The sequence below is a fragment of the Podarcis bocagei genome (genome assembly GCF_964188305.1).
Source record: "Podarcis bocagei genome assembly, chromosome: 5".
NCBI lineage: Eukaryota > Metazoa > Chordata > Lepidosauria > Squamata > Lacertidae > Podarcis > Podarcis bocagei.
This window is the reverse complement of record NC_138129.1, coordinates 61079519-61097789: the sequence shown is the minus strand read 5'-3', so window position 1 is coordinate 61097789 and position 18271 is coordinate 61079519. Positions and strand designations below refer to the sequence as shown.

General features: G+C 43.2%; 2 protein-coding genes across 2 annotated transcripts in view; one reads left to right on the top strand and one right to left on the bottom strand.

Moving 5' to 3' along the window:
• C8B (complement C8 beta chain) overlaps window positions 1–5904 on the top strand; it is a 34293-nt gene extending 28389 nt beyond the window's left edge. The window contains exons 9-12 of the mRNA XM_081195766.1: window positions 329–492; window positions 2143–2296; window positions 3516–3584; window positions 4824–5904. Coding sequence (XP_081051892.1) covers window positions 329–492; window positions 2143–2296; window positions 3516–3584; window positions 4824–4969 — 533 coding nt within the window. The 3' untranslated portion in view covers window positions 4970–5904. The remainder of the gene's footprint in view (window positions 1–328; window positions 493–2142; window positions 2297–3515; window positions 3585–4823) is intronic.
• A 7107-nt stretch (window positions 5905–13011) lies between these two features.
• Window positions 13012–18271, bottom strand: part of C8A (complement C8 alpha chain) — a 29777-nt gene continuing 24517 nt past the window's right edge. Inside the window, exons 9-11 of the mRNA XM_081196885.1 lie at window positions 17741–17898; window positions 14885–15107; window positions 13012–14398 (exon numbers count right to left, since the gene is read on the bottom strand). Of these exons, the coding sequence (XP_081053011.1) occupies window positions 14247–14398; window positions 14885–15107; window positions 17741–17898 (533 nt within the window). The 3' untranslated portion in view covers window positions 13012–14246. The remainder of the gene's footprint in view (window positions 14399–14884; window positions 15108–17740; window positions 17899–18271) is intronic.

Here is an 18271-nt window from a genome sequence, read left to right as displayed (position 1 = left end):
AGGTCCCAGATACCTGCACTAGAGGTTTGAAAGGTTCAACCCTGAACATTTTGAAGCTTTATCATCAGGGGATTTTATTCCCAGGGAGTGTCTTTATAGGTTCTGGAAAGCTTCAAATGAAAAGAGCATTCCTTTTCCTTTCCTATCCTTCTGAAACATCCTGGGTTCATTATTAGAAGGAAGGATGGCATTCCATCTGCAGCCTTGTATGCAGGAGGTCTTTCCACTTGTCTAAATCATTGCTTGATGTTACAGTTATCAGATGATAAATATTCATGTACGGATGCACATGTAATCTGAACTGATGTGTTTAATTGTGCCTCTACAGATAACACAGCAGAAAGGAAAATTGTGGATGACTTTGTCGCCCTTGTTCGTGGAGGTGCAAGCGAATATATAACAACACTTGCTTACAAAGACCTGCCCACTGCAGAACTGATGCAAGAGTGGGGAGATGCTGTTCAGTACAACCCTGAAATCATCCGGATGAAGGTGATGTAAAGCAATCACAATGCTATATTGACACACTGAAATGTGGTTGGCGATACAAGGCTTGTACAAATTTGCTAAAATTTAAGTATGTGAATTTCAAATTTTCACATTGGATTTGAAACTGTGATGTAATCAAGATGGAAAAATAAATTTGATTATATAATTGAAAGAGAAAAGACATGATCAATTAAATTTCACATTAGTTTCTATCCAGAGAAATGATTGGAAGCGGTCAGTAGAAGATTACTTTACAGTGCCCTGACTTCCCCAAGGAGCTGCCATGTCTCTCCTAAGGGTTGGGTGCTCTCATGGAAGGTGTCCTCGTCCATTTTTTAAAAAAGCATTTTCCACCCAATTCAGGAGTAGAGATTGGAAGATCTGTCAATTTTGGTTCCCTCTTTCGCATTTCCCTGATCATAAATTCAGTTCTCCACATTTTGCAGCAATGTGCAATTATCCTCATGAAAATTCATAAGCATTCTTGTGCAAATTTCTCTTAACACAACTTTATATGCAGCTTTAACATTTTTGCAAGCAATTTCCCAAATATATTTTTGTATGTTATTTCCCTCCCCCCAATGTCTTCATTTTTATGCACACTTACCCCATATACATGCATTTATACAAACATTGGTATGTGTTTTTTTGGAGAACTGCATTGCAAAAATTGGATGTGCGAATTCTGAAGGATGGCTACACTTTTGTTTTGGAAAGTGAAAATTTCATTGCTTCAGCTTGAAATGAAAACTGAGTTGAATTTCTGTTCCATCCCTATTCCGGAGTGTTTACTCTGGAGGAGGAAGGGATACAAAAATCACCTTCTACTGGTCTCCTCCCATTGGCACATTTTTGGATTGAAACCTAAGGGTGGGCAAGCTGTAGTCCTTGGGTTGCATGTAGCCCTGAGCCTCATTTCAAAAGACCCTTGTAGGCTAACAGTTCAGATCTCTGGTGATAGCAATCTCTCCTCCACTTGCTGGGGAGAAAGAAGAGTTCAGAAAGAGAGTGAAAGCTGGTAACAGATAAAGAGAGAGAAACTAGGCTGGTTTGTACCTTACCCACGAGCAGGTTGGCCCCCCAATAGATTACCATCACAGGAGCATGGACCTTGACCCTTGACCCATAAAGGTCCCCCAACTCTAGTTTAACAATAGCTATTAAAATCTGATTGCGAGGGGTGGATATAACGGATATAGTGTTCAAGTATTAACTCTGAAGACAGTGACTGTGGAGGGAAGCTGAGCTTGACTCTTTTTCAAAGGTGCCACTGATGCCCACCCACCACTTGGTTTGGGGGGAGAGTAGTGATGGGTGGCACATCTGGCTCAGACCAATGAGGGGCTCTTCTGAGCCCTGGGGTCAGTGCCAGACCTGAGCAAACACTGGTGCTGGGTCTGAGGCCCACAGCCAGCATGGTCAGTGCTGATGGAAGTTATAATCTAAAACTTAAACTTATGTAACTTCAGTGGCCTGAAGTGCCTTTAACCAGCTGTGACAGATGCGACAACCATGGCTGTTTCTGGACAAGGAAAGCATGACCACAGTGGTTCAGGCATTGGTGACTTCAAGACTGGATGACTGCAATGCACTCTAAAAACATTTTTAATTTAAAGTATATTACCACTTCTCCCCCCCTCCCCCTCAATGTAGGTGGAGCCACTGTATGAATTAGCAACTGCCACCACCTTTGCAAATGCAAATACTCTGAAACAAAACTTGAGGCGTGCCCTGGAAGAGTTCCAACAGGAAACGAGTAGCTGTCACTGCAGTCAGTGCCAGGGCAATGGAAATGCTTTTTTGAAAGGTAAGATCTGGCCTCTCCCCTTTCATGCCCGACATCACTGATCAAGAGAGAGTGTGCTTTTGCCCCAGCTGTCTTCGTTTCCCCATTAAATATCATGAAGGGAATATAATAAGAAGAGATATTCATTTAAATGTCACTATTGTTTCGTGGGCAGTGCAGCGAGATAGCGGACTGTGCCGCTTTGGCAAGTGGAATGTAATCTTAATCATTTACATTTAGGAAGGCTTTTCCAACTCAATTATGCATAAAACACAAAGTTGCAATCTGCTTGAAATCTCTTTCGGAAATAGCTTTGCTAAGCTTAGCAAGCTGACTAGTTCTCTGGCCATTAATTAGTGTTTCTCCCAGCTCTTGGAAGATGAAATGCCATCTGCAACTGCTAAAGACTGTTATCATTATCATCACCAGAGATTCTGCATTGAGTGCTTCCCCCACCCTCCTCACGTTTTGGGCTGCTCTTGCTTTGAAGATGACACTGGCTTCACTGCACAGGGGAAAGTAATTTTTGAATTGTAATAAAATGAGTCACTCGGACATATGAAGCTGTCTTCATACTTTGTTAGGGTATCAGTACATCAAGAATGATCGGCGCTGTGAGCAGCTACCCAATAAGTCTCAGTGCAAAGACAGGGAGAGAGCGAACTGTCTGATATCAAGACACACCGTTTGTTCAGCTAGCTCAGTAGGGCCAGCTCTGATTAGCAGTTGCTCTCCAGGGTCTCAGGGGACTTGCACATCACCTGTTGGCAAAACATGAGGCTCACCAAGACCCTTGCACATTGGTGGTGGGTTGCATTTGGCTTGGTGCATCTCAAGTTCTGCGAGATCAGCAACCTTTTGGGACCCAGCCCCACCTTTAACTGAAGCATGCAACTAGGGACCCCTTTCTTTCTTTACTGTCAGATCAGGCTTCAGTCTAGTAGTGGCTCCTGAACAACCAGTTGAAGACTAGTGTTCATGATAAGCATAGTTTCAACACTACTGAGATAAGGGTGAGGAGCACTCCCATTTACAACCCTCTTGCAGAAGTACAAGGTCAGCTTTTCCTGTGCTGTTACTGCCACCTCTTTAGAAAGGATTGGGAAAGAGCCAACACTGTGCTGATTGCTTCCTACCCTTTCTGCACTACAATTTTTTTTCACCTGCTTCTTGAGGCTTTGTGTGTATATATAAAATGGGTTCAGAAGAATGGGTTGACTCTACCTACTGTGTTTTTCAGGGACTCACTGCGAGTGTATATGCCCCCTGGGACATCGGGGTCTTGCCTGTGAAAACACACTAAGGACAGGTAAGAGATTAAAAGGATTTTTTATATATATAAAGAAAAAGAACAAACTATTGGGTGAAAATGACTACAGAATGATGTATTTGTTTGTTTTTAGTTAGTATTTACATACGGCTTTATGTTTAAACTGTCCAAAGCAATTTGGAGGCTACATATCCTTTTCTTACTCATTTAGGAAGGTTTGCCAAAGTAAAATATAATTCTATAATATGTATATTTTGTGGGTGGAGAGGGGGTGTGTCTCTCAGTTCTAATCTCTATTCTGAAAGCATTGACATGCACTATCCCAGATGCCTTCCAGATGTTTTGGACTACAACTCCCATCTGCCCCAGTTAGGATAGCCAATGGTCAAGGATAGTGGGATCTGTAGTCTGCAACCACCTGATTGCTTTTCCTGTGCTGTACAAATCCTGAGATTGCCTAGAACTGTGTGTTCCCTTGCTTGTTACTAGTCTGGCACTCTTGCTTTCTCCCTCCCAGCTCAGGGTGACTTCCTACCATAGGAAGGAGACCTTTCAAGGTATAGATCTAGCCAGCTAACTGCCAGTCTGTGCTGTTAAAGGCATCCCTCTGCAATGGTTGTCAGGCTCCCACCTGAAAAGAGATCTTTGGAAGTGTGGATTGAGTCAGTTCACAGACAGCTTGATCAGTGCCTTCGAGAACTCTTTGGCACCCCAGTGCTCAGGGCTGGGCAGCCTCCTTCTTGAGCAAAGATACCTTTGAAAAAATGTATCTGCTGCAGACTGGAAGATCTGCACTTTCAGAGCTCCCCCTGCTGATGCAAGCATCTGTACCTCACATGTAAACCACCTGTACCTCTTGCCTGACTATAAATATTTACATGGCCATTTTAAGGTGTTGGGTGGGTTAAGTTATCATGAGGCTATTTCTTAACCTCCATGTTCATGCTATGAATTGATCTAGAGAAGGCACCTTAATGAAGTAAGTTCTCAAGCTACTACACCCTGAATAATGTTCCAGATTTTTAAACGAATCAGTAGCATGGTGTGTGATAAAGAAATGTCTTTTAGATTCAGGTGTAGTTATCAATTTCAAATCCGTCTTGCTCACAGCTAAATGTATCACTTTGATGCATGGTCACTCTCACTGTATCCAAGATGTTTGCTAGGGCAGAACCTAAATAAGGAGAACTAGCAGAAGAGAGGAAGATTGACACCAGGCCAGCACCAAATCTGTAATACTTTTACAGTAACCCTGATTTTAATCTTTCATTATTCCAGATGTTGCTATAGATGGGAACTGGAGCTGTTGGTCTAGCTGGTCTGCAGCTTCTGGAGGACAACGGACAAGAAGGCGAGAATGTAACAACCCAGCAGTGCAAAATGGTGGCAAGCCATGCATGGGGCCAAACACTGAAACTGCTTAGTGAAATATTTGAGAAGTTACTTGGAAGAGCAATAGAAGGGCCCTAAAAACGTTTTCTATTTTCCACTAGTATTAATTCTAGTTTTTTACATTGTTATTATTGTTATTTAGGTAGACACTTTAAATGGCTGTGGTCTAATATAGAAACTCCCTTCAGGCATGGAGACTCTGACAAAAGTATTGATATATGTTTTCCTATGCAGTTCAATGGATAGAGGGAATCACATTGCATGAGCAGTGTTGATGGTCCCCTTGTGCAGGACTTTTCTGTACACTTCTGAATTAATACATATGACCTTTTGAACCAGAATATAAATCATATGGAAAATATAATTAATAGATACATGTTCAGAACATGCAGTAAATATATATTTTTAATATCTGGCACTGTGTTTTTTTCAATTTCCATATATACAAAAAGTCATCTGTTACTCTGACATCAAGAAATTCACACCTTTTTCTTTATTTGGCTGAACTTCAATTGACTATTTCCCATGAATGCCTAAAAATACACTTTTTTCTAATAGTCACTGGAGGGTGCTTCATCCTGCTGAGATAAATGAAAGCTTTAAATCTCAATCACAGCAGCCTCGTCAAATGTGAAACTTGAATCCAATGTGGTGGCGATAGACTCAGTTTCCCATTTATTGCATTGAACGTAAATTGTTTAACCAATTAGATATTGCCTTAGAGGGAGAAAAGTGAATTGTGAAGTGCTCTCAAATACCCCTGTGACACCCAATAATTTCAAAACTGTGTTATAATGATATGCTTATTCATTGGATGATTTTCCCCTGTAGATTACCCTCTATAAGAAAGACCTTCGCAAGCAACCTGGAACTGAATGTAAAAATGAAATGAAATAAATTAAAATTCATAAAGCTTATGGGCAAAAACACTTGATCCACACAAACAAAGATTAACCATTATGCTGTACGCTGAGAGTCAGCAAGTTGCATTGGGAGTGATGTAAAACAGACTAGGTCACCTGCTATGTGCTTTTAATTGTTGGGCAGAAGCAGTGTTGGTACAGGTGATCTTGCAGGTATCAGTGCCACTCACTAAGAGGGGGAGTCCATGACTGCATGGCCCACTGTGGGAGCACTGGGTTGTCTCCACCGATCCATCCACTCTGCCCTGACCACACCACTACTTCGCCCTGCCTTGTAAGCAAGTGGCCGTTGCTGGAAGGCTATTGCTATGGCTTTGCCACTGGTGAGCTGCTCCTGCTCTTCCATAGCTATTTCCAGGCTCTGGGAAGCCCATTGAGCTCCCCTGTCTCCAATGACCTTCTGCTGGCAGGCTTTTGGCCTCTTAAGCTGGCTCATTATGGCCACAGTAAATATGCTGGTTTTTATGCCCTTTGACTGCTGTTTTGTACTTTGCATTTTATTGCTGTTGGAAACCCAATTGGGTGAAAAGGTGAAGTCCAAATCTGAAAACTAAAAAAGCAAATTCTGAGGTGCACCCACAGCCAAAGAAAACTGATTAAGTGCCAGCCATGGTCATATCTGAAGCAAGGCGTCACAATAGACCCTTTTCATGTGAGTGGTGTACAGAGAAAGAAGCAGAAAAATGATGTCCCTGGAATTTCCAGTGCTGAATTACGATTTGGAGTGTTTTTACACGAGCTCCACCACCACCTTGGCCCGGTTTCAGAACTGCTCGTCATTTTTCGAGTGAGTAAAGAATGGAAGTTGACTGAGCTGTTTTCTGGACAAGAGTAAATTCTTTTATGTAAATTTCACCATCGTTCCTGAGCATAAATATGAAGCAAAGCTGGCAAGAGGCTGGAAGCTCATTCTGCATCTATCAATTGCATCTGCTGTTTCAAACACACACCACATCATAATGCTGAATGGCTCACTGAGCTAAAATAAATCAGGACTCATGACAGCGTGGCAGCATTGGGGAGCTGGGGGGGGGGCTCAGAGACTTTGCAAAAAATAATAAGCAGTGAGGTGTTCATCTCATTATGAAAATGAAGGGATTGGGAATAATCAAAATATTTTCTTGGGCTTTTTCCCTAAGACCATGATATTCAGCCAATTAATTCTTTAAACAGAGGCTCAATTAATCAGGAAACAGATTTAATTTTACTATTTATTTATTTATTTATTTAATATCCTGCCATTCTTCCCAAAGGAGCCTAGGGCAGTAAGCACTTATAAATGTATAGTGCAAGTACTTCTAAAAAGGGTGAAACTCCACATTTATTCATTTTTTCTCCTTTGCAATTATTCTGAGCATGAGTCACCAGCGTATATTTGCTCTGGATTAGAGTGCACATTCTCTGAGCAAAGGCTTTCAGTATTACAACAAGCGATCCAGGCTACCATGCAGTATATGAATGACGACAGAAGTCGTTCTTGATGGGGATTAAAGCAGATAAGGGTTTTTCAGTGGGGCTCTAGATAACTCACCAGGCCCAAGGGGGGGGGGAATCAAAATATACACCACACACTTGAATCCAATGCTGGAAATGCCTCTTTGCACATGCACAAGGGTGGGGAAATGTGTCCCTCCAGATGCTGCTGGACTCCAGTTTCCATAACACCCAGCCAGCATGGTCAGGCATTACACGAGATACAGCCCAACATCTGGAGCACCAAAGGTTCCCTGTTCTTGCATAAACACACAATTTCCTCTCAGTAGAGGTTGGCAGGGTGACATTGCTTACCTGGCTTCCCGATGTGGAGCTCACCGCCAGCAGCTAGGAGGAGTGAGGCAGTGGGGAAGTCAGCACAGTGCAAATGCAATGGCTGGAGTGTTGGATTGGCTCTGCTGCTGCACTTGCACCATCCTGACCTTCTTCCTGCCTCAGCTCTCCTCTTCTTTGTGGTTACCAGCAGCTACCTATTCATTGGGAAGTGACTAACCTCACTTACTCCTGAAGGAATTCCTTCAGCTATGTGTAGTGTTGAGCAGTACTGCTCTCTCTCCCATTCACTCACAACCCCACATTATTATGCCCAAGTATGTTTTCTCATGCGCAAGGCAAACCTCTGGAGATCAGCAGCCAATTTTTCCAGTGAAGATTCTTCTCATTTTTGTTTTGTTTCACTTGTAGTAAAAATTAAATCCTAACCTATATGGCAGCTTTCCAGAACCTGATGCTCTTAGTATGCTGTTAGACGACAATACGTATGAGATCCAGCAGGGGCAGACTTTGGTAATCTTTGGTAAATACAGCTTCTGAAGTGAGCCCAAGTGAGCTTCTGAATTTTGCACCCCCTTAGCTTGGTTCCCTATGCGTGGGAACTGCCTGCAACACCCTAAATCTGAACCTGAGACCCAGCCAGCTTGGTCAGGGATGATGAGCGTTGTAGTGTGGGAGCCACATCTTGAGATTGGTGAGGGCTGATTTCAGAGAACTGGAAAGTCACATAGAGGGAGAGCACTGTCATACAGACAGAAGACACCTTTCTCTGCCTCTACCATTTTCAGCAGTTCTCTTATCTAGCTATCTTGACTCTGCACCTTGAAAACCTAAGGTGCACAGCCTCCAGTCATTTACTATACACTGCTTCTTCTTTTTGTTAATAAGCCTGTTTGTTCACATCTACATCTGTGTCCCATACCTTTTAACCCAAGTGCCACCATCACATGAGTCGGACACAGAGAAATAAGGTTTCCCAGAAATATGGGAATGCAAAATATGTAGGATAACAGCTGCCTCGAATGTGTGTCAGTATGTATATGGGGATAGAATTCCTTCGTTACAAGTGGATGGCAACTGTAGTATTATTATTTTTTAAAGAAAATCTCCTATTATGAGCTTTTAATTTAGGCCAGAAAATGGCTGCGCCTTATCTCATCTGGTATGGCTCACATGCTGGGCCCTTCAGCACAGCTTATATTAGTTTCTTTGACTAGCACTGTAAATGTGTAATTGCTCATAATCTTTTACAGGCCTGGCAGGCAGGTTCTCTTTTCTCTCTCTTTCTCTCCCTCTCTTTCTCTCCCTCTCTCTCTCTCTCTCTCTCTCTCTCTCTCTCCGCACTTCAGCTTCATTGCACAAAACTCCTGTTTTTCATTGTTAAGGATTTGTGAGCCTCGGATAAAATGTGTGTGTGTGGCAGGGGGGATGCCTTGGGCTTGAGGAGATTTCTCTTTGACATTTGAAGAGAGTCTCAAAAGGGGCATTTTGCTGCCATTTGTTAGGTGGCTCGCGGTGTATAGCCTTCCTGTACATTTCCTTGTCTTTTTGCCAGGGCTCAGACATATTAAACTCTTCAGGAAGGAGATAGGAAATAGGGGCTGAATTCTACTGACTGAATTAAACATTCCACCCAGAGTGATCTCTGGTTGTCTTGCAGAACATGTTGCCAGCATACACCTTCTCCATTTTCAATTACTGCTAATTATTTCCTTTAAGACTCTTTTACTTCTAGTGTCCTTTTAAATACCATCCAATTTGTATACTGGAAGGGTGGGTCCCTGGTGAATCAGTCTGTTTTCAGTCTATGTCACATTTGCACATGTACATACTGTCCTATTTCTCTCTTAATTAGCATTTTAAAATATATATACATATAGACAAAAATGTGCATTTCATATCTACTAAAATATGTATCTTTAAATAGATTTTCATCCACAGTTAAACAGATTTTTCTCTCAAAATACGCATTTCTCCAAATACATTTACTTTGAATATACCTTTTTGAATGCATTTTGGCTTTTTGTGTGTGCTGAGAACTGTATCAGAAGTTCAGAAAGAGTGAAAGCTGGTTGACAGCCATGGTGGTTACATACTACCTGTTGGGGATATCCACGTAGCTGCACTGAAAGTCCTAAATAGTTTGCTGCTATAGAATATTAAGCTTCGGTAATACAGTTCCAGCAGAGGTTGATATATACACAGGGGAGTCCTGTATACACATGCTGTACACACACATGCATACAGGGGATTCTTGTCATCTGGGCAACCCAGGACCTCCAAACACACTATCCAGGCCTGCACTCTGGAGAGGTCACTTTGCTGCTTCAAATGCAGCATAAACAACATGGGAGGCAGTAGTTAGCAGTTAGCAGTCTCTGCAGCCACAGCAGGCGCTGTGATTCTCCAGCAATTTTACTGCATTCCTGGAGACACATTCCATTGTCTCTCAAGACAGATGGATACCAATACCAACAAAAAACAAGAACAACAACAAGCCTGCTTGCCTGCTTATTTTTAAACATGATGCTTGCCAGATTGGTGCAGTAGTACCCAAAGTGTTGGCCTTGTAAGTGTGGGAATGATTCAGCCACAAATTATCAAGCGGTCCTAATAAAATCATTCTCTCTCAGCCTAGCCTACTTAATGGGCTGTTGTGGAAGTAAAATGAAACCACAGTCCTTTGGAACAAATTACAAAGTCTTCCAGATTTTGGGGTGGGGGATGTGATGAGAAGGGGTTGCATTTTTTTTTCAGAGGCTGAAATGTTTCTATGACTACAAGCTTGAAGAACACACACAGGCTGGGTACAATTTTGTTTGGTGTCTGAGTTTCGCTCATTTAATTCTTTACGGACCTCACAGAAGTGTGATGAAGCCACCAGGCCCAAACAAGAGACGAGACTATATTTCCCAGTTATCAGCATCATGTGTAGCTTGTGGACATCTCCCTTCTCTGGTTGGGCAGTGCATTCTGGACATTAGCATACAGCCGGTAGCTACGCTGGGTCTCAAATGTAACGGAAGTATAAGCAAAGCTGGGAACCACTGTTTGGAGCCTGGTGTGAGATCAGAACCTTAAAGGATTACTGGAGCTAATATATGTGGTTTCAGATCTCTGTGAAAAATAGAGATTCTTTTCCCTTTTATAAAAATGGCAATATACTGCACCATCTGTACAAAACCATGAATTATTATCAATTTGAAAGCGTTATACAGCTGGTTTCTCTCTTTCTACAGAAAAATCAAATCTTGGTGTTTAGAACAGCATGGCATAGCCCTTCGAACAAAAGCAAATTGCTTTCGTTTTGACAAGAGCTAAAAAAAATTCCACACACAACGTTAAAAAAGAAGACTTTTTTCCTATCTAGAAAGGTCACATGAAGCAATGGTCTAATCCTCCAGGGTGTAAAGCAGTCAAGTTAGTGAAGCTACGATAAATTCTAAATGCTCATCGATATACTGTTGGAAAACATGCATCTCAAGACCACGGCTGTTATTAAAAGGCATTTTGTTAAGTAGTGGCTCTATCCCAGTGTTCTCTCATTGTCCTCTCCATTTTGCTTCATCAAGAATGGAAAGTGCTGGGTGTACCTCCACATGCCAAAATTGCCACTGCCCCAACCCTGACCAAATAAGCAGCAGCAGCCCCAGTGTCAGGAGAGGATCTATGTCCCACCACTCTAGTCTCTTCCGGTGTGAGATAACCATTCTGAGTGCAGCTCTGTGTGAAGAATGTGCTCATTTTGTCCTTTTGCTCAGTTAGTTCCTCTAAGTTATCCCAACTCGAGTCAAATGTCAAGGCCAAATAACAACCACTGGATACAGAAACATGCCAGAAAGACCTCAAATCCCTTCCTTTTCAGGAGGAGCCAATATCTAGCCTTAGTGGGGACAGTGTGTCAAGCTCTTCTTCTCCTACTTTATAGGCTTCACAGAGGCATTTGGTTGGACACTGTGAGCATCGGATGAAAGGGCCTATTGTCTGATTCAGGACCGCTCTTTTCATGTAGTTAGATGGAGTCAGTCTAGGCCCTAAACTACCTACAGCAGCTGTAATGTGTAGTTCCATGGATCACGACATGGAGCACTGTTCACAATTCCAAAGATTCCCAGTTCAAACCCAGCACCTCCTGGCAGCCACACACCTGCATCTAGCACATCAAAGTCAGAGGATATAGGTTTCTTTTCCCAGTTTTTGCACTCTCCCATTGGTCACAAGGATTGTTCTCATGGCTCTTCTAGCTTATGGCAGCTGTTGTGTTCACCAGTCCATGCCCTCTAGTCCTTCCAGCTAAGCCGACTGAGAGACACAATCAACTCTTTTGGGTGGAGAAGCAAATGGAGAGGGGCTATCTGGAAACCTGGTTTTAAGCATGATGTTGCTTGATTTTCTCCTCCTCTATTATTGACAGCCAGTCCACCATCATGATTCTTTAATCCCTTTGCAAAATGCACAGCACAATCAAATGCAGCATGGTTGGTATTCACTGTGTGCATTGGTTTGTTTGTGCCTGTTTTTATTGTTTTTTGCAATCATTCATTCAAAGCATATTGCTGTGGACTCCCAACTACAGTCTTTGGAATCAGTTCAATCCTGTGCATATTCCTGTACTGAGATTTATGTCTTGTTTTCCAAAAGGGCTCCTAAATCAACTGGACTGTTAACATCTCCAGCTCTGGAACCCTTGGAGATAAAATGCTGGTGTTCTAATAGATGATTCATGGCCAGTCTTAAAGGGAAAATAGCCTCATTTGTGCAGCAATGTCCTCTGTGGACAGGCTGCATGTGGCTATGATTCTTTTATTCATCATCACGTTACATTAAAAATTATAGCAGCCTGGATTTTAGAATCTTTGAAGTTGGCAGTGTATCTGCTTGGAACAAAAGTAAAGCATTATTCAGGTTTTCTTGTCCACTATTCACCCCTGTTTTGATATCCAGTCCATTCTATGTGAATCAGGAATGTGGCATTTTTCAAGCAAATAAACAGTTAATGCCATTAGCAAATGTATCAATTGAACGAATTAGATGAATGGTGTGTATGAGCCATCTTTCCTTTCTGTATAGCTCTCTGTGATGCATGTATAGGATGGAGGGTACCTGTGGAGCATTTTCCCTCTGCCCACTTGTAAGCATGCGCTGCACTATATGTTATGTATGCTTTTATTTTTTAATGCTTTTATTATCTTTACTTTGTAACAATTCAGATTGATCCACTTTCTTCAAATAAATGCATATCTGCTGCCAACATTTCAGAACCAGATCGGAAGAATTTACAGAATGTGTTTTGATATGACTGCCAAAAGAGTTGCCCTGAATTCTGGGTCAAATGCTTGGGTTGTGTGATTCCATGGGCTCCAAAAGTAGTGTGTGTGTGTGTGTGTGTGTGTGTGTGTGTGTGTGTGTGTGTGTGAGAGAGAGAGAGAGAGAGAGAGAGAGAGAGAGAGAGAGAGATTTAAAAAGGACGCTAAGGCTTCCTTTGGGATTGAAGACCTAGGGGACTAATTGTCTGGAAGGGCTATCCAAGTGGAATCAATTGTACTTAGAAGAAGCACAGTATATAAGGGTGCAATATTCTTTGCACAATCTAAGTACCATGTAAGGATGAGGATTGCTTTGTTTCAGAAATTTGTTCACTTGATGGTGGTGAATGGAAGAGGCAATGTATATGGTCTGCTCAGTGATTGCGATTCTCACCCCACCAATGTATCTCTACACGAGTCTGAGAAGGAAATGTCACATCAAAATGTCCTAACAGGACTCAGGCTTTCAATAGACAGTCTTTGAAGACTGTGTGGACCCAATCATCACATGACCATACCTAGCACTATTTTCTCCCATCCAGGGTAACATTTTTGTTACTATGGAAGTAAAATGGCAGTGTTAAACTACATGCATGAGCTCCTGATTTAGCACACTATTGCAAAACTAACACAAAATGGCCTTTTGTGGAGGCTAAATAAGAAAAACAGGGCTTTGTTAGACTGCTGAAATGGCCCAGTCATAGCAACAAGGGGGGGGGGCATAAAAAGTGGTTATATGAATCAACCATGAGATTTACAGACACAATAAACTCTGGTTGTATCCACTTGGCCTTGTAGTGAAGTGGTTGTGTAACACCTTGTTCCTCCATGCAGTTTCCAACTGACTCCACACTTGCCACATCATCGAAATGTGGAAGTGATTTAGTTGTAAGCAGGTCTCATGGTGGAGGAAATTGCACAACCATAACCCTGAGGCAGCTCATCTACACTCAGTGCTGCTCCGCAAACTGAAGGTGCACGTGGAGGGTGAGCTTGTGGACAGCCCTGTTGTAACTGTCAATCTGTGATATTGCAGGCCAGTAATACTCACTGCAGTCCCTTTCCTTTCATATTTTGTTTTGGGGGGAAAATACTATATTCCTTTTCATTGCAGCCTTATACATGACAACTAGAATAGCTGCCATAGTAGTTAGCCCCTAAGCACTGAGCCCCCTCCCCAATCCCCTCCCCTTTATTCATTCTGCTGGTCAACTTTATCACAGATATTAATGGCCCAATGCATTTGACTCAGCACTCATACCATCATTTTCTTGTTTGGCAACCCAACTCATTAACCCACTCGTGACAAGATGTTAGCATCCCTGTATTTCTACACTCTTCCCTGCGCACATGGCTCCACCATTTTGAGGAACTGGGTTGATACACTGTCTTGTCCGCCTTCTAGATCCAGCTTGGCAGGGAGTCCATGGTGTCCAGCAGCTCCAACCACCATCCGTTGGACGACCTGTGACACAATACATTATGCGTACAAACTTAAAGACAAGAAATGGAACCTTGCAAAGGCACCTTGAGCAAGACTGGCCAGGAGGACTGGCCTGACCCTATGCAGACTTAGGTGCTCCAAAACCTGCTGAAATAAATCAGCTTAGGCACACCCACATCTGCCCCAGGGATGAGGCTGCAAGACTTTAACATTAATATTCAGTTGGTGCCATACTTTGGCTCAGGTCCTGCCGCCTCTGGTATGATTTATGACTCTGGAACATTTGTTACCTCTAAAACCTTCTTTGCTTAACCTGGCTTACTTATAATAATCACTTGAGCTGTTAATTTTATTCCTGTATAAGGCCCCTTGGGTTGCCTGGCATGCAAGATGATCAAAGGCATTGAAAAGAGGTGTTGATTGATGGATAGATCTCGGGAGGTATCAATTAGCCAGAGTCAGAATGATGTATTTAGCAGACCTTTCCCTCCAATGGTTTCACCTTACCCCTCTGTCTTGTGTTCTCACACGCTGGGCCTTCTGAACCCTGCTGGCACTCGCAAACACAGGAGGACCCCATCAGCACCGGTTCACCGTTGTTCTGGCACGGCCCACAGCGGCAGGCACTGAACTCAATTAAGTATTCATCCAAAGCTCTCTTCAGGTTTTGCCTTTTGGCTTCAATATTGGCAAGGTTGGTTCTAGGCAATATTTCAGTTATGGGTTGCAGCTGTGGAATAACAGATGGGGAATTATCCGTGACGTTACTAATGGATTGGTAAAGCGTTGGAAATGCAATACCCAGGAGAAACATCTTCTCAAAACTGGCAGAATAACAGTCAAATAGTAGCTTGGAAAGCCCTTTGGTAGGCTACCTGACGATGCTGGGCAGTGGGTGGCCTGAAGAAAACTTCTCACTTACTAAGAACACCTCACACAGTCATATGTCCTACTTTACAGAGATCAGCCCTCTATCTGAAAGGCTATTGGAAGACTGAAGAAATTTGAAGGTATTTCTGGCCCAAGTTTTAAGGAACCGTAAGAAGGAAGTGTGAGCAGGGACCTTGCAGTTGCCCTGCAATAGTCAGCACTTGGACAGTAGACTGAGCTTGCTTGCAATTCAGGTCACAACCTCCCCCATTATGCTGTGACATAGGGCATAAGGCACCCACACCCACAGAAGGGCCATGCATCCTCACGATCAGTCTTTGCAGCACAAGCCATCATGTACCACAAGCAGAGAGCAGGAACACGGCAGAAATATGCTGCCAGGGCAGCAGCTCATCTTAACAAATGAAAAACAACTTCTTGCAGAGCAAAGCAAAAAACCAACCACAGAAAACCAGGATTGCCCTGCACCTGATCAGGGAAACCATTTTGTCTCAACCCTCAGTCAAACAGTCATCCTGGGGTGGGTGTGTAGGTCGGTGTGTATGTGCACGTGCGCAAAGGAGGACAGTGAGCCCCCCAGGAAGGAACAGCGAAGAGCAAAATATAGATACAAATAACGCTTAGAGCTGCTGGGACCACACAGGACAGTCTGTTTGCAGAGGTTTTGCTTTCTGTACTTCACAAGGGCAGTAGGGATTTCCACAGAAGAGCTGCGACATGGCCTTGAAAAATGATGTTTCGGAACAATATTTACACAAGGCCTTTTAGCAAACAACCATGAGTCAAGATAAGGGGACATTCAAGTGGACATAACTAATTATTGGGTGCTTGAATCCACTCCAAAACTACAAGCACTGGCAGAGCTCCTGCAGCAGCCATTTAAAGGTTATAGAGTAGGCTACAGGCAAACAGTAGTGTGTTTTGGGCAGCATTAATGGAAGATCTGTGCAGAGAATACCCAGGAACTGCTCAGAGCCTTTTCTCGTGATGAGCCTCAAAAACAAAGCACCATCACGCCATCACCTCAACCTTCCTCCCCGCAGTCACTCTGAAGCCCCCTCCCATTCGCCTGTCCACACAACTGCCAACAAAGCAGCAGCTCAGTGGGGTCCTTCTTCAGAGTGAGGCACTATAGGTGAGATCATCCATAGTGCACTGGATGACGGTGGTAAACAAGTATAATGGTTTTAGGTCACTTTAAATGGTAACTTGCCCCCATTGCAGCAAAGGAGCGGTGGTGCAGGCTCCATCCATGTGGCCTCACTCACAATGCCTTGCTCTGGAGGAGGACCTTCTAGAGCACATCATGGCTTCTTTCTCAGCTGCCAAGCCAGAACCCTCTTGGGTGCCACCCCACCAAGCCTGGCTCAGCAGATTGATTGATTGATATTTATTACGGCCATTGGCCCGTCACACAACAGTTTCCCACCAACATATATATACTTAAACCTCAGCAGAGAAATCAGGAGCTTCTGGTACTGCCAATGCTGCAGGGTGTGCAACAGACAGGTTGCACACTCCCTTCGGGCCACAGGGCTGTCCCTTTTACAACCACACAGTCTTCAAACCAGGGGCTAAAGCTTGAGAAACATTGGCTGTGGGAAGCGATTCTTAAGGCCTCCACTCACCTCTAGCCTTTTGTGGAGCTAGCTGCTCACTTGGTGCTGCACAGCTAGCCTGCCTTAGAAGTCCGATATGGATGGATTGCAACACTGCCTCCCCATACTCTGCTCCGCAAAGCATCTGCTCCACATGCCCACCTGAACTGGGAGAGTATCCTTGCAAGCTTTGTATCCACCCATCTCTCTGCTGTCCTTTATCAGAGACCGTGCATCAAAGCTGCATGGTTGTATATGCACCCCCAGCAGGACTTCTTAATACCCATTGCTCCACAAGTCCACTCCACAAGTCTCCTGCGCCACTTCCATGTCACCTGTCTGTGCATATGAATCCTTCTGCAGAAAGGATTCTTTAGAGCAGGCATGGCCAAACTTGGCCCTCCAGATGTTTTGGGACTACAGTTCCCATCATCCCTGACTACTGGTCCTGATGATGGGAGTTGTAGTCCCAAAACAGCTGGAGGGCCAAGTTTGGTCATGCCTGCTTTAGAGCTGCACTTGGTATTCTGGGGAGGGGGAATGTGCACGATTCTGCTTATCCTTTTCCAAGAATTATATAACATGGATGAATATGACTGTTTAAAGCTTCTTTTTGGCCAGCTAGTCGCCATATTGCAATGAACTGAAACTTCGATATTCGAGATAGATTCTGTGTCTTATCTCCCTTGCTTCGAAGGTGCTGCTTTAAAAAAATGCATTTGCTCATTGTGAAATAGGTCAGCAGATCAGTGGCCCATTACATTTAATCCTGTCCTAAGATGGAATAGCAATAAAAATATAAAATGATCTGGTCTAGTACACTTTCAATCCTTTGAAGATGTGGCGTTTCTACAACTGAAAGAAAAAGGCTTACCTCAAAATCAATAACAGTGGGATTAAGTTTTAATGACCTCCCCCAATAACGGTATGCATTGGCGTTCCAGCTTCCCATCAGCCTTCCAATCGAGGCTGCGTCTCCGCCTCGAACCCGGGGAATAATATCCTCGATGGCTGCCTTTTCCTTTTGAGTGTCTGGAAAGTTGGACAATGAAATGGATTACTGTTCGCTTCTATGAATACACTAGTGGAGTCAAAATTGGTTCGTCAAGGTGACTCAGTGGAGGACATTTGCCTGCAAGGCGCTATTACAAGGCGATGGCCTAGCAGACACTCATAGAGGTAAGATGCCAAAGGAAGCTCAAATGCCCCTTGTGTGCTCCTGAGCTCACTTAGGAGGATCTTTATTTTATTTGTTATTTGTTTTATCTAAAGGCAATTCAAGATGAGAGTAATAACAGTATTATAATAGCATCACATGCATTGCACTTTTCCAGCTGCAGGTGGTAAAAGTGTCTGAAAATGCCAGACAATTAAGGATTTTTAAATTAAATTATTTGCTGTTTGT